Genomic DNA, 17,242 nt, shown 5'->3' with positions numbered 1-17,242 from the left:
TATTGGACTCAATACAGCTTTTTTGTATTGAGTTCAATGCAAAGGAACTCAATACAAAATTTTGAATTTCCCGCCCCGCTGCCCTCCCGCACCGACGCATGCAGCGACGTCACCGGGAAATCCCGGTGATCGTCACTGCACTCGCCGGCTGAAGCAAGAAGACGGAAGACGTGTCCGTAGGAGCTGCAGGGAGAAGGTGAGTATTTTTATTTTTTTTTTTTCTCGATCGACGCTGGATCATCGCAGCAGGGCCCGGTAAGTGAGGGGAAATTAAGTAGGGAGAAAAGTTCAGGCTTATCGATGTAACTTTTTTCAAGCCAAGGTCGAACCAAGGTCGGGGTTATCGGTTGGGTGGTTAAAGTAAAAATACGCCGGAAAATACGGTGTGTGTGTGTGTGTGTATGTGTATATGTGTGTATATGTATATATATATTAATTTTTTTTTTTTTTTTAGGTTAAAGTAACCCTGAGTATGACTCGGGAATACCACTTTTTGCAACTAAAATCCACATTTGGGATTACCGCTTAGGTGGTTAAATAATAAAATGTTGCTAGAGACAACTACCCAGTTGCAGGATTTTTATTGGGAACAGCAAAAATATCTGTTTCCCAAAGTTTCTTTCCCATTTGCTCAAGAATTGAGGTGTAGCTCCTTAGTTTGTAAAGTTGTCTGCAGTGTTTTTTTTTTTTTTTTTTTTTTTTTTTTATCAGTAAGGAGTTCTTTACTTATTGGGACAGAAACAGGCATGGAAACTGATGAGTATTTTCTCCAAACTTCATAATAATACTTTCTCTAGTCCCCATGAGCCTTAATGTGGAGGTTTAAAAATATGACGACATGAAGATCCATCTGTAATTAAAATGTTACCATTGGAGAATTAAAAGGCATCTTAAGTTACAATATTTAGTCCTACTTGTGTATAAACATCCCACATCTACCTAGTTACCATTCCACTTGGAAGTTGTCTACTGATCAACAAATCTATGTTTTAGCTTTCTAAAAATATATTCGGGGTTGGCACTAGGATGGGAATCATTTCCATCATAAAAGGTCAACATCATTCATTTGTGCATTCTATTTGGATCTGTCATTGTATTTTGTTTTTTTCTGCAGAAGACAGTAAAAGGGAAGTTCAGAATCTCTTATGGTAAACGTTTTTTGTATTTATTAGATTCTTGATTTTGGGTTGGCACGGCATACAGATGAAGAGATGACTGGGTATGTGGCAACAAGGTGGTACAGAGCTCCAGAAATCATGCTAAATTGGATGCATTATAACATGACAGGTAAACCATGTTCTTTTTATTTTAATGTATGATTGACACTTCTTGTATGCAGCAAAAATGTCAATTTGTGAAAAAGTCTGTTTTTACTAAAAAGACACAAGAATAGGTTAAATTAGTTTGAAATATTAAAGCTGTTTAGATGTTTAGCTGCGTTAATTTTTATAGTTTACTTTAAACCTTTATTATGATGGATGAATAATTGTCATGATACATTATACTTTTCTATACATTAGAGAGTTTTCTGTTATCCCTCCTTCAGTTGTATTTAGCCCCTCCCGTGCTTTCCTTTTATGTAGCCCGTTTTAAATTAGTAGGCACAAAAAAAGCTCAGTCAAAAGAATTGGAGAAAAATACATTTGAAAGGTATGATGATAGTTAAGCTTATATAGTCATAATTTTCTGCAATATTTTTTACACCTTTTAAAAATGTCTTTTAGTGGATATCTGGTCGGTTGGATGTATTATGGCTGAACTCCTAACAGGTCGGACTCTGTTTCCAGGCACAGACCGTATCCTTTCAATCACAAACCTTACACTTCGTTGTAGAGTGGTCTTGGTTTAGGGCACTCATTTGACTGCTTTCTTTATGAAGAAACTCTTATCAATTTGCACTAATGGTTACTTCCTGTATTAAAAAAATGAATACTTGGAGTTACACTTCTGATTTTGGTATCTAAACTTTGCTTTAAAAAAATCCATATATACAAGATCAGGTACCTGAATTGTGTCTTTTGACAGATAGAATATGTAGCGTGAAAAAATGTTTTTTATATTTTCTTATGACCGGTCAGGCATTGCTGCACCCTAAGGCTCCCTTTTTGGTCCCATCTGCTAGCTATCTTTAGGATTAGAAGTACATTATAAACAATAGTGCCAAATTAGTCCTAAACATTGTTTTGTAAGTTGCTCAGTTTACGAGTTCCTCAGTTTCAGGAATCACATTGGTCACATTTTGTTGGGTAGTTTTGTTCCTTTCTTTTTTTTTTTTTTTTTTCTTTTAAATGAATATTTGATTGCACTTGCCTACTTTTTAACAAATAATGTTGTGAATTTCAGGTTTTGAGGTAAGAAAAATGTTGCCAACATATTCATGTTTTTACTATACATTGATATGTGTATTTGTAATGTTCTTATTGTTTGACTAGTTGGCAGTTTTGTTATGTTTTGTATGTTTGACTCTTATTATCTGTGTTTGGTGCATGAGCGATGAGTATTCCTTGTATTATATGTTGTTGCTATTCCTGCTTTGGTGTAAACCATCCTGTCCTCATTTTCCATCTTCAGTAATGTCTGTGTAACCCTTTCCAAACCCTTTTCTGTCTTTCTAAAGTAGTCCTGTATGAAGGGGAAAGCTCATCCCTACCGTTGTCTGGTTTGTGGCAATTGCGACATTTGTCACACATTTTCCTTCATAGTCCACCTATAGATATTGATCAGTTGAAGCTCATTTTGAGACTGGTTGGAACCCCTGAGCCTGAGTTACTGCAGAAAATCTCCTCGGAGGCTGTGAGTCTTATGTTTGTGTCACAGAGATGATAATGTGTCCCAGATATTTCTAAACATTCTCTGCACCCTGAGCTTCCATGATGAACTTTAATATTTCAAGAGTTTCTGATTTCTTACATGAATAGCTCTTGCACGATTACCTAATAATTCTTCTTGTATGATTCTTTAATGATTTCTAAAAATTAGAACCTTGTTCAGAAATCAAGGTGGCACATAAATGTTTATGTATTATCCTTGGCCTAACACTAAACAAACATCCTAATCATTTTTCTAAAGTGTGTTAAAATAATGAGCACCCCTCCTAATGAAATTACTAAAATGAATACATATTTGCATGTCCACCACCCCCCTTTCCCTTCATCCTTGCCATTTTCACACTGAAGCTTAAAGGGTATCAATCATAAAACGGTGTATTTGTAAAGCTGATTAATCCAAGGTTCTGTTAATGTACCCTGTAATTTTAAAAGTACAAATCTGAAACCAGTATTCCTACACAAAGACGGAATCCTTTTTAACTTTTCAGATAAGTTAAACAAAAGTTACATCAGTATCAGTGTCTGCTGATTTTCTTTGCACAGACAGCTTTTTTTGTTGAAAAAGAGGCATGTATTGATTGTCTGGGTTTAGAGTACAAAATGTGTGGCTAAATTCACAAGTGGATTAGATTTTGGTGTTTTGGAAAAGTATGGAATGGCAAACACCACCTTGCACCTAACTAAAAATATTGCTAAAATAGAGAAATTGCTGACTCTATACTTGCAATACTGAAATAGATGCTAGGTGACCTAAAGATAAGCAGTGAATGTTTGTCCTGTACTTTGTATCTCTCTTGCCTGGCAAGAAGGCAGGCTTTTGGACTTGGTCTAAATTCCTCAATATAAGTAGCTTATAGGGACAGAGAATAAAATGCATGCATATTCTCTTATATATGCATTGAGCAAAGAGTAAAAAAAAAGTAGTGACCCAGGGCTTTCACCCAAAATGTGGATTTAGGAAGTGCCTGTCTGTCGAATAGCAAACAGCACAGGTGTATTTGATGAGAAAAGGATGTTTTAGAAGTGTAGGACTTATAAACTATTAAATCCATCAACTTACCTTTTTATTAATCAGGGGAAATATTTTAGAATTTCAGAATATCCTAACTTGGTTTCATGATCACACCCTTTAAGTATTTTGCTGTGTTTCCTGGTCTGCATGTCTGTGCCTTTTGAATGTGTGGTTTATTATAAAGAGAGTGTGGATGATCTTCTTCCTCCTTTCAGCATGATTATTTTGAAAAATATGCATGGATAATGAACTTTCTGTTAACTGAATTATTGATATAACTGTTTGGAAAGATTTACTTATATTGGCATGAATGTTTTTGAAATATGTTTACACCTAGTCCTGAAAGTTGGGTGTTTACAATAATAAAACTGGATAATCAATTTGTTTTCATAGCACAGCCTTTTCCAAGAACATGAAGAATGCTGTGCTAAAGGTTTGTTATAAAGGGTAATGTGTGATATTGCCCTAAGGTAATATTCCCAGTTACTGACAGGGCAGAATGTTCTACTTATAAAGCCCTTGACGAGGCTCCTAAGATATTAATCAGCTGCAGCAGATCATGCGTCTGACTGGAACACCTCCCTTTTATCTCATTAACAGGATGCCCAGCCATGAGGTGAGGTGCCTATGTTTGCTACAAAATGTATAGCTAAAAACTAAGTGCGTTCAGTGTCTAGGCTGTGAATAAAAAAAATCAAAACATTCTGAGGAGAATCTAGTACAGGGAAATAGTTGGCTAACTTCAAATACTGCGACTAGAAGTAAGGAGGAGTAAATATGCCTATTCATGCAATTGGTGTGGAATAATCCACTGCGACCAAGCACCAACTGGCTTTCACGATTGAATAGTGAGTAGTAATAGAGAGAGGAGGGTTTTTGAAGCAAACGTGAAGATATATTGAAAATTATTTCAAGTGATACAAACAAATCATGTCAATGGTGGTTTCATAAACCGAATGACTGGACAATATATCAGTCAATCTGTAACTTGGCCCCATGAGGGCACTAGACATGGGACTTCTAACTGCAATATATAATGTATAACAAAAATAAATCGTGTCACATATGTATGTCGATGACCCGCTGCATTTCGCCCACCTTGGGCTTCTTCAGGGGTATTGAACGTATAGCAAAGTTACGCGTATTAATTTGACAGTATCTAGGTGCGTAATAAATACACGGTGTGAGTACAAAGTACATATAGAAATAATAAACATTGAAATAGCTTCTTTCGTATATATCAAAATGAGCAATGGCAAGACAATGAATCAAAATAATGGTAACGACTAGTGTTGGTCGAATAGCTCACTATTCGATTCGGCAGCTATTCGGCCGAATATAGCAAAAAAATTCAGGTGGTCGAACGTCGAATTCAAACACCATTAAAGTCAATGGGAGAAAAATTTGGGTTTGTTTCAGCACTGTGTATCTACAGCCTCCAAACAGATGTAAAACGATACATAAAAGGATACATAAAAAGATACATTGTAAAAGGATACATAAAAGATACATTATAAAAATATACATAACACTATTACATACCCCTGGACTTCACATGAAGATTAAAGAGCACCTGTCAAATCAAATTTTAGGCTAAAGCTAGGTACACACTTCCAATAATTATTGTTAGAAAATGAACGATTACGACCGATCAACGATTATGCACGATTATACTTGAACAATCTTGTGCACAATTCTGCACATGCTGTAACAATATGATAGTTCAAATATAATCCACCAACAGTGTCCACACGCTAGATACAATCGTTTGAACGATGCAGGGAGGGACGTGTAAAGGAGAAAGTGTACCGCAGAAACATGCACAATCACTGAACGACCGTACGCGATAGATAGTGAAAGATCGTCGGCCAATCAGATCCACCGTGGCGGTCGTTCATTTCCAACGACAATCCTCATTCGTCGGCGTTCTTGGTCCCTTTTTTTTTGGCCAATCCGTTGTTCATCAGTCGTTTCTAACGATAATTATTGGACGTGTGTATGCAGCTTTAGTCTACACGGACTGCATTCCCATGGGCTAATCTACACCAGGATGTTTCCTTCAGGCACGTTTTTTGGCGCTGGATAAACCCAGGAAAACGCTTCCATTGAACTCAATGGAGGCTTTTTAAAGCGTTTTTAAGCTTTAATGAAAGCTTTCATTGAAAACAATGGGGGCTTTTATAAACATTTTTAGCAGGTCTTTGGAATCTGGAAGCCCCCTTTAATAAGGAGACTCCCAGATCTCCACCGCCCCACCCTGGGGAATGAGTACAGGGGTACATAAATCCTCTTACTCATTCCCTGAAAGGGTTAAAATATAAGTAAAAAATAGGACAAGGCTTTAATTTAAAATTATTTTATTAATGTGTGTTTGTGTAATTTAACTTTTTACAGGTTATCCCAATGACAGGAGTATTTCCAGGGTTGCAATGAACCTGGAAATGCTCCTGACAGTGAGGGATTGCAGGGCACTAGGGGTTAAATGAGGACAAGCCGCTCCATTCACCCCTAGTGCTCTGGCTGAGGTTTTATATCTCTCAGCCATTCAGCACTAGAGATAAATGGGGAGACTTGTGCCCATTCATCCCTAGTGCTCTGTGATTGGCTGAGAAATAGGAAATCCTGATGACAGCTCAAGCATCATCAGGGTTCCCCTTTCCTCAGCTAATCACAGAGCAGTAGATGTATGAATGGAGATAGTATCTCCATTCAACCTCTATTGCCCTCGTATTGCCTCCAGGATCAGGGGAGCAGAGCTGTCAGCATAGTAAAGCTCCGCTGATTGCTCTGCTCCCTGAGGAAAGGGAAACCCTGATGACAGCAAAGGCATCATCAGGATTTCTCAGCAACTCAGGGAGCAGAGCAAAATTTAAAAAAAAAAATTTTTTTTTTTTTTCCTCCCGAATTTTTGCTGTCGAATGCAGCAAAATTCGGTTCAGGTCTACCCGAATTCGAACAGCCATATTCAAGTCGAATATAGGGACAACCCGAATTCAAACATCAACACTAGTAACGACTAATTTAAACAATGGTATACATTATTTCTCTCTAAAGGTATGTGAGAATCATAACGATGTTCAATTGACATTGTAGAACTGTGATATAGTAATACTTAATAATGATTTTTAATCAATATTTTGGAAATAATAAATGGGGTCAAAACTTAGATTCCTTGTTAGAGAAAGCTTATGTACTTTTAAGGACATATGTGAGAGGCAGGAGCTTGAGATGACTTTTATGGAGGGGAAATCCCAATCATACAAGTAAAATATATGGGCACTTCATCCATTGAAAGCGAACTATTTTCCACTATATCATTATAATCTCACATTAATCAACTGTGCATCAATATTGACGATTATGATTTACTTATGATATACACTTATCCTACTACAGGCCATCCCATTGGATGAACTCCCCATATACTTTACTTGAATGATTGAGATTTCCCCTCCATAAAAATTGACTCAAGCCTCTTACGCATGTCTTTAAAAGTACATAAGCTTTCTCTACCAAGGAATCTGTAAGTTTTTACCCCATTTATTATTTCCAAAATATTGATATAAAATATTAATAAGTATTACTATATCACAGTTCTACAATGTCAATTGAACATCATTATGATTCTCACATACCGTTGGAGAGAAATAATGTATACCATTGTTTGAATTATTCGTTACCATTATTTTGATTCAGTCTTGCTATTGCCCATTTTTATATACGAAAGAAGTTATTTCATTGTTTATTATTTCTGTATGTACTTTATGCTTTGTACTCTTGCCATGTATTTATGCACCTAGATACTGTTAAATTAATATGTGTAACTTTGCTATACTTTCAATACGCCTGAAGAAACCCAAGGGAAGCAAAACAAGTCGGGTCATCGACATACGTATGCGACACAATTTATTTTTGTTATACGATATATATTCCGGTTAGAAGTCTCATGTCTAGTGCCCCCTATAGGGCCAAGTTACAGATTGACTGATATATTGTCCAGTCATTCGGTTTAAAAAACATTGACATTATTGTTTGTATCACTTGAAATAATTTTTAATATATCTTCACGTTTGCTTCAAAAACCCTCCTCTCTTGTGTTTCTTTAATATTTATTACCCAGGGTTAGCAAACAAGCCCATAGTAGTGCTAATACGTATACCTTTATCCCACTGAAAAGAACCTTCTCATTGTTATATAGTGAGTAGGCCATTCAAATTTGGTTTTGTCTTGGATAGAATAATCCACTGTAGTTCTAATTCAGAAACATGGACTATAGCAAATCTGCCCTAAAGGCAAGTTTTTTTTTTTTTTTTTTTTTTTTTTAAAGCTTGGAACACATGTTTACACTACCACTGCATACCACAGAACTGCTACATTCCTACTAAATATGCCCCTAACTGTTTAGAAATCGCATACACCTAAAATTCCCATTGGCATTGCAGTCACCCACCCAGCGAAGACTGTGAATATATGTACACACGTCAGAGAGTAGTTGCCCAAGATAAACAGTCCTGTTTGTTTTAGGAAAAAATCACTCCTCCTATAGACTAGCACAGCATGATGCCGCTCACTCATTCTCCCAACTTGATTGAGCAGTACGACTTTGTGTGAACAGCACTCATTCGTCCGTCTGTTCTTACATTGGGGTGGGAGAAGACAAGCTAGTGGCACTCTGCTAGCAGTCCAGTCCTCCTTAGAAGTGCTCAATGGTCATTTCCAATCAAATATTCATTAGTAGATTGATTAGCCACAACGGGGGACATGCAAATAGCAGAGCACAACTGTTCTTCTTAAGGCGAGAATTATCTGAAATGTGTACATAGCTTAATTTAAACCCCTGCTCATGACTCGGTTATGCAAAATTTAAGGTTATAAAAAACAAAAAAGTTTACTTTGATGATACTTTCTAAACTATAATCTGGTTTTTACAATCATCTATTAATCCACTTACAATGCATGCTTTCTTGCTGTGGTTGCAATACTTTTGTAATGGCTTTTCACAAAAATGTACTGAAGCGGAGGCAAAAGAAGCAAAGTATCAGAACTTTCTAAGTTTTTAAACTAATTGTATGTGTATATCTTCACCCGTGGTGCAATCTTTAATTGATCCTTTTCTCTATCTGCCATTGGTAGGCACGGAACTATATCCAGTCACTGTCATACATGCCGAAAATGAATTTTGAAGATGTCTTCCTTGGAGCCAACCCTCAAGGTTTTTAAACCCATTTATTAGCTTTTATGTCCTTTATTACCAACTGAAATGTGCTTTGCTTTTTGAGTAATTGTTACCTTTTCTGATATATTTGTTAAACAGACAAGCAATTGACGTTCTAGCTATAATGTGAGATTTATTAGCAGTGCACAATTTATCTATTTAATGACCCTTTTTGTGCTCTGTGGCTAACAAAGTTACCTACCTGCTGATATAACAGAGAGGAACAGAGGAAGTTGCTAATAGAGAAGTAATACAGGGAAGCTACTTTGCTAAATCAGAAAATGTTGCTTACCTGACTGCAATGTGGTAGATGTGTGCAACAGAAAAAATGACTGAAATTTACTACATGCAATACGGTAAACAAAAATATATTTTTACTTTTTATATATTTTATTTTTTTTCTTGAACTCCGCTTTAGCAACACTTTAATCACTTAATCACTTTAACCTCCTCAAATTCTGTGAGGTGTTATTTCAGATTCTAGACTTAGTGTTAGACTTGTTATTGTTACTAAGAGCTAATGGTTCTTCCACAAAAAGTTACTAAAACCATAGAAAATGAATATGTAAATGGCACAGAAAAAAAATCATATCTCCTTTTTTTAAATATCTGTTTTATTTAAAAAAATAAAAAACATACCTAAAACCTCCTTTCCTTGACACAGAATAATGTATTTTCAAATCATGGGCAGAGCAATTATTTTGAACACTGAGCTGTGCATGTGTGGCAAAAGATGTAGGCAACATTACTCTTTTTCTTGTCTGCAAAAAGAAACAAGGTCACCTACACTAGACTGGTGTGGTGGCTGATGAGGTAACCGTATTCATGCACTGTCATAAGGTTTAAGTGGTTATTTTTATGTGACTTTTTATTGTCAATTGCTTATTTCAATTTTTTTTCTTTTAAAGTGACGAATGGTATTGATTTTGCCTTTTTTTTTATTCTATATCTAATAATGCTTTTGACTACGAGGAATGACAGATTTTTCTTTTTCTTCCCATTTTCTTCCAATCCTGTTACCTCAGCTGTAGACCTTTTGGAGAAGATGCTTGTTTTAGATACAGACAAGAGGATTACTGCAGCAGAAGCTTTAGCTCATCCATATTTTGCTCAGTACCACGACCCAGATGATGAACCTATAGCTGAGCCATATGACCAAAGCTTTGAAAGTCGGGAGCTTGACATAGAAGAATGGAAGAGTAAGTTTACAAAATAACTTTTTAAATCTGTAGCCTTTCTTAGGAATTTTAGGAATACAGTCTGCAATGTATTTCAAAGACTGCCCAGATTTGACATCCCTCTGCAGCAAATTTGTGAGTAGATCTGTTTAGGAGAGCTGTAAAATAAGGTTTAGAGTGCAGATGAATACAAACAGTGACACAGGAGGAGAGGACCCTGCCCCGAAGAGCTTACAATCTAGGAGGTGGGGGAAGTAACTCACAATAGGAACAGTACAGTCATGAAGAATGCTTGAAATCCAACATGTTGATCTGATCCGTAAAGATTTCGTAGCCATACTGGATGCATCTGCCAAGCTAAAAATGGGATTGTTTTTAATTATTTATGTCCTTGGACATAGACCATATTTTTAAATGAAGCAGAAGAAGAAATAGGTGGACCTGACTTTCCAAAAAGAACTTTCTAATTCAGTAAATGCTGTTTGCTGATTACAGTGTGTATGAACAGGTCTACTCATAAAAAAGTTAGTTGCTAACATCTCTATTAAGTATCCGCAACTTGGGTGAGAATAGTGAGACTTAGCTTTGAGTTTGAATAGCATTGCCATTGAGCATAGCTTTATTATAACAGGCTTCACATTTATTTTGATATTATAATGGGTTTTTGTATGTGTATTATTTATTTATTTTTTGTGTCCAGCTTTTCATTTTTTGAAGTGAATCTTAGAAGTCTAATAATTCAGCTGTCAAAACACTGCAGTGCCTTGGCAGGGAAACTGATCTAGTGTGACAGTGGATTCACTTCAGTGCATGTCATTTCTGTGGAATAATCTATGGATAACACTTAATGCTAGAGAAAAAGAAGAAAATGGGAAAAGAAACGGCATATCAAGCATTACTAGAAATATTTTCCTGGTTTATGCTTTATTAGTAAATTAAATAGCACTTGGTTACTCTTGCATTTTATCTTTCAAGGTGTAAGCCATAGATGTGGACAGTGATCTATTACAAGTACAAACTTTTGACCAGTAGTTGGTATTTTTAAGACCGTAAGGCTTACTTTATAGCAAAACATTTTTTTTCTAGCACAGCTTATTTAGTCTGTCTGGGGATCATTTCCTGCTTGGAGCACTCTGTGATCAGTCATCATTTGCATCATGATCCCATGCAGACATATTGGGGTTCTTTAACAAAATAAGCCTCTTAACAGATAAGATGCAATAGATAAGACACAGGCAAAGGTCATCATCTTTAATAAAATTATTATATTCCAGTATATAGCATGTACATGGTGACCTGAACTTATGGGCTCACATATGGCAAACAATTATCTTTATATATTTTGGTGCCTAGAAAAAGAATCTATCTCGGAATTTTGCCATACCGTAGTGGCAGTCCTAGCAGGTAGATCAGGATTGGCAAACTGCTCCTGGACAACATACGTGATCCTGTGTGGTGTGGTGTATGTATGTAAGGTAGATTAAATGATGTTCATATCATTTAATCTACTTCATATAATTTAATCATATGTCTTGATGACACATGATTCAGTTTTTCTTGTAGTTGCCCTTGTATATCAGAATATATCTTTCTCTTGAGTTTGCAAAATTCTATCAATGGAAACACCTGCTCTGGTGAGAATTGTCTAAAAGCATTTACCCTCAAATTGAGGCTTTTTTTCTTGCCTAAGTTTGTTCCGCAGGAAGTAAAGAAAAAACTCCCTGATAGGGCACAGACAGCTGGAAAAAAAAACACCAACAAGCACACAAGATTAATTTTCTTTTGATTTTGTTTTTTTTTTTGTTTTTTTATTAAACTTTTGACACTATCAATAGGGCTGTAAGTGGAAAGACTTGCACTGTGAGTCAGCAATCAATAGTTATATCAGGTAGCCTTCATCAATCATGCAGCTGTATCTCAAGAAACAAAGAAAACATTTTTTTTTTAAAGCAATAATTTTTTAACATTTTAACACCTAATGTTATCTTATGCAGCAGATCATTTTAGAATTTATTTTTTTGTGTCAACATAAACAGCTTTCTTTCCACAATCATTAGATCAATGTTTCCTGCATGATGTCCTGTGTTGTGGCATTGTTGCTCCACCTTCATACATTCACATGCTCTTCCCAATATTAAATAGAAGTCTTGGAGTGTACCTGATAATATGAGCACTGTCTTAGCTATAGTGCTTACATGCAGGCAGAAGGCTTCTTTCAGAAATCATAGACTCTTGGCTTGCAGATTTCACTATAGCATATGATGGCATCATGTCTGATCAATCTTGTGAGTCTTGGGGTGGGGTATTGAATTGCTTCTGCTTTATTTTCTGAAGTTGAGAGGTGTCAGTCTACTAGTGGGTGCCATAAAAACGGCCCAAAAAGAAGTTCCTGATGATTAGTAATTCTACACTTATCCGTACCCTTTTGTTTTCACATCCAGGTTTAACCTATGATGAAGTACTTTGCTTTGTTCCTCCGCCACTGGACCCTGATGAAATGGAGTCTTGAAAAAAAGCTGTTCCAAAGGTGTTTTTGCCGCTGTGAAGACGTTGGTGGAGGGGGTCTGTTTTCCACCTCCAGCTGTCATAAAAGTGCCTATCAGACTGTGGATCTGAGTGACTTGCATACATACATCTCTATATATCTTTTTTCTTTACTGGGGAGAGTTATTTATATGGAATCTTAACTGTTGTTGCATGTTCCCCTACCCCTCCAGCTGCCTCTTACCTTTCACAAGTATAATACTCCATCTCCTGCAGTATGACCTGTGCCACAGACTATTTTGGAAATACCTGTTAAACAGTTTTGTTCAGTGCTCCTTATGTCTTAATATTTGTGATTTGAAAGAGGGATAAAATGAACCAGATATAGGATATATACCAGATGCGTGTATTTGTGAGCAATGGTTTATTAGTTGTTAAGACTTGGATGTTTCACTAGAAGAAATTTATTTTTGAAATGTTTGGGAAATAACATTGTTTCGTCAGTGCTTAATTTGTAAATACAAAGCCATTTTAACAAAACTCCTCTCTTTTGAAATGTTTGGCCTACAAAAAATTGTAATGGAATATACAGTTCTATAAATAATAATGTTCTTTGTAAGGTAGTAATTGACAAATTGATGCAGTATTTGGGAGTCAATCAGTCAGGTCTATGAATTGCCCACTGCCTTTACCAGGCCAGAGATTGGACAACAACACTAATGTTAAGTGCCACCTTCTGTGTTTTTTGTTTTTCCCCACATCGGCTGCTTGCAAACAGGGCAAAGCAATTCTTGTGTACTCAGTTGTGACACTATTAGGCTGTTTTATTAGGTAAATTGGCAACATTCTTGGGTACTCGGCTGTGACAGTATTAGGCTATTTTATATGCAGTCCTAAAAATACAATGCTACAGTAACCAGTAGCAATCAGATGTAACCTTTTTATTAGTAATAGGAACAGGAGAAATGACAGCCAACTGTCTGCTATGAGATACTCTTGTGCACATAGCTTAGCAGCATCTTAGTAACAAAATGTTTTTAGTTTGATGTTTCCACAGTATTCTGTCCTTTACTGGAGCTAACCTGAACTTTTGTGTCTAAAGTGGTTTTAAATCCTCAAAAACTCTAGGCTTCTGAAAAAGTCAGTGGATACAGGGAAATAAAATGTAAAATACATTATGCTCCAGATTCAAATATAATTTTTTTGTAAAACTTAAAAGACTATATCATTGAAAGTTTATAGATATATTTATGTTTACTATATAATAGTACTGTTAAATGGTATTATTCATATAAAGTTGTTTACTGTTTCATTCTTTTGAAGTTATCTCTATATGATAGAATTTTTTTTTTGTGTGTTTATCAGTTACACCCTATTTCTTCATGAAACTTCTATATGCTGGTTTAATATACCAAATGCTAAAGTCAGTTGCAAAATTGGCAGTTATTAGCTGTCATTTTCCTTTTCAATTGCAGCCAAATATTTTTATTCAATTCATAAACATGGCAGTAGTTTAATAAATAAATAAATAAAAAAAAAGTAATAAGTGCCTGTGGGAAGCATTTTTAACCCAATTTTGTGTTGTAGGCCTCTATCCTTGCTATACATAAAGGACCACTAACCCCTTGAGCTTAATTTACTTGAGCTCTTCTGTGACATTTCTCCAGGATATGTATGCTGCTGGGGATTGGCACCCCCCAAGCATCTGCAAGCATTCTTGGTGCATACCATTTTTTGGTGCACATGCTAATGGTTACTGGTCTGCAGACCAAACTTTGTGTCCTGGGGCTCCAAACCTTTTTTTGTTTATCAGCCAAATGATGAAAAAGAAGAACTGCTACTCTCCAAAACCCAAGCAGCTCTCTTTTCTCCTCTCCACAGTCTGCTATGTATGAACACATCCAAGCCCCTTAGGCTGGTGGTACACCAAGGATATAGTTATTTTTAAGGCTTTAATTGGTGTTTGTCCATGTTTTGACACTATTGAAAGAGAGCAGTTAAGCGAAGCTCCAGGTTTGTATTTGTCATCTGGATTATCCATTTATTCTGTGTAAGCCTAACTATGCTGTTGCTTTAAAGTGTTCCCATGTGTATTATCCTTAATCTTATATGTGTATGTAAAAATAAGAACATGCTGAATATGTTTAACCAAATTGCAAGGCAAGCGGTTTTTAAATATGAAAGAGAACTATGCCAGGGTTTTTTTTTTTTTTCTTTTCAGGACCAGACAAAGATGACCTTCACATGGCTGTATACTTACTAGATAATTAAACCATTAAATAAAAAGCACTAAAATGTGTTAGGATCAGAGCTGCAAAGCTCAGCTCCTCACATTTATTTTGCTTAGTAAGTTTTAGTAGCATTGTTTTGTTGTAAAGTGTGTGAGAACAGCAAATATGGAGGTCTGATGTTGTGTAGTCTTAACATAGATGTTGAACACTAAAAGCTACTATGTGCTTCTAGAGGTAACCCCCAAATGACCCTTTTTTAAAGGTCTTCTATAATATATTCAAGCAAATGGGTTACTGTGGCTTTACAGACCTAACAGCTGGCTTGTTCACCAACATTCATGCTCACTCTGTAAGTTCTTTCTGGATCACTTTATTACAAGGTGGAACTCTAGAGATTATGGGTTCTAAACATTAATACATTTGACTGTAATTATATCCTGGTACAACACCAATGGTGTTATAGGAAATTCAGATAAAACATGAATTGTTACTTAAACGCAACATGCAGTATTTATATCTGTGTGAAATCATTATAATGTCAAACATGGGTATATATCTATATAATTAGCTACCAAGTATTCCATAAAAGATTAAAGCTGAAAAACATATAATATGCAGTACCGTACAAAATTAATAACCCACAGTAGACTTTTCATCACGTTTGTAACCTGTGCTTAAATACTTGCAGCCAAGACTTGCATTTTTTTTTTAAAAATAGTTCAGAGAGCAATTAATTGTTTTCTGCTTCATCAATATGGACTTAAGTAAAGACAAAAAATCATGATAAACATTTTATTTCCAGGGTGAGACCATTAAATTTAGAAAAGGCCAAGAGGTTAAATACTTGTATGTAAGGCACTGTACACGTTCAAAATGAGTGTTTAGAAATTTTTTGTGAATTCTTAAAGCAATTCTACATGACTTAAGTGTTTAAAACTATTGTTCCTGTCATTCTAATTACATTGATGACGTTTTTCTATGCATTGTATTATTTTTGGTATCATTGGGTGAATCTATGGCATCGTTTATCAGTATGAAGATATTTAGCAAATGTAAATTCATATATCTAGCATTAAATTTGTGTATGATTCTACAGATGTTTGTCAATATTTCCTAAATCATTTTTAGTGAAAGGGGCATTTTGTATTTTAATTTTAACTTGGTAATCTGTATGGTACTGATGCTTTGCCTTTGAAAGAAAGTTTTGTCTTGCTGAACTGATGTTTTCCTTCATTGTTTCCTAAATAACAAGCGACATACCTGTGTGTTTTGCATGGGCAAGGTAAAGACATGTCAGAGCAAAACTGCAGGTATGCCATTTGTGTGCAGATACCATCATTTTCACAAATCTTGGGTGTCCTTGTTGTAAAGTGGGATTAAGATGTTTACATTGAACAGAACTGCTGCACTTATACAGAAGAAACATGGAGCTACACAAATGTTCACATACATTTTGCTATTTTCTTGGTTTCCTCTGTGATGGATTTGCCATACATAAGCACTGGTCAAATAAATCTTATTTTTAAAATCTGGAATTTGTTATTGTGTATTTACATATACATTTTTTTCAAACCTTCTTTATATACCCAAAAAGTTTCCTTACTTCATTTTTCTTTGAAAAGAAAAACATATTGATAACCGGGGGAATATTGATTCTTCAGTTCTTACATACAGTAGGCGGTGCTATTTCCATAGTTAGACTAGTTGCCTCTAAATGCTACACATTTTCTGGCTAGGGTTATATTCCCTGTAAATGTACATGTATTTCGAGGGATGCCAGGCTCAAATTAATGATTCAAAATTTAGCTTGAAGAAAATATATTAAATAGGAGAACTAAAATGTATATAGTAGAATTACATTTTTTTTTTTAATGGCCATGTGAGATTTGCAGTTTTGTTTGGTCTAAGCAATGCAGCTTTAGGTTAATAAGTTTAACCGGTTTTTGAGACTTCATTAGGTAGCTGTTTTTTCTACCTATAGAGCATAAGGTATTTTATAAAGAATGTCAGTAGTATTGAATGGCAATATTACACGTGAGTGAGCGAGTGAGGACTATGCAGTTGTATGTATAGCTGTAACTATAACTATATAATGGTATGAAATGACCAACTTTTTAAAGAGAGGGAAAAAACCAAGGCTGGTGCACTGGTTGAGGAAAACCATGGAGTGGGAGGGGATTCCACCTAAAGAAGAACACTACTTTAAAACCCACTGTCAGATTATATGTGTATTATTTTATATTTAAACCTGGTTGTAAAATTAAGTCTTGAAGACTATTTCCGTTCCTGGCTAT

At 35.6% G+C, this 17,242-nt stretch overlaps 1 protein-coding gene across 1 annotated transcript in view; it reads left to right on the top strand.

The window, feature by feature from the left end:
- The window catches only part of LOC140338024 (mitogen-activated protein kinase 14), a 26,387-nt gene extending 9,904 nt beyond the window's left edge, over nucleotides 1-16,483 (top strand). The window contains exons 5-10 of the mRNA XM_072422024.1: nucleotides 1,173-1,287; nucleotides 1,725-1,796; nucleotides 2,714-2,793; nucleotides 8,974-9,052; nucleotides 10,081-10,254; nucleotides 12,675-16,483. Coding sequence (XP_072278125.1) covers nucleotides 1,173-1,287; nucleotides 1,725-1,796; nucleotides 2,714-2,793; nucleotides 8,974-9,052; nucleotides 10,081-10,254; nucleotides 12,675-12,742 — 588 coding nt within the window. The 3' untranslated portion in view covers nucleotides 12,743-16,483. The remainder of the gene's footprint in view (nucleotides 1-1,172; nucleotides 1,288-1,724; nucleotides 1,797-2,713; nucleotides 2,794-8,973; nucleotides 9,053-10,080; nucleotides 10,255-12,674) is intronic.
- The last annotated feature ends 759 nt before the right edge of the window (nucleotides 16,484-17,242 follow it).

This window comes from Pyxicephalus adspersus, chromosome 1, assembly GCF_032062135.1.
Source record: "Pyxicephalus adspersus chromosome 1, UCB_Pads_2.0, whole genome shotgun sequence".
NCBI lineage: Eukaryota > Metazoa > Chordata > Amphibia > Anura > Pyxicephalidae > Pyxicephalus > Pyxicephalus adspersus.
The sequence above is the reverse complement of the archived record's forward strand: the minus strand, read 5'-3'. Positions and strand labels throughout refer to the sequence as shown.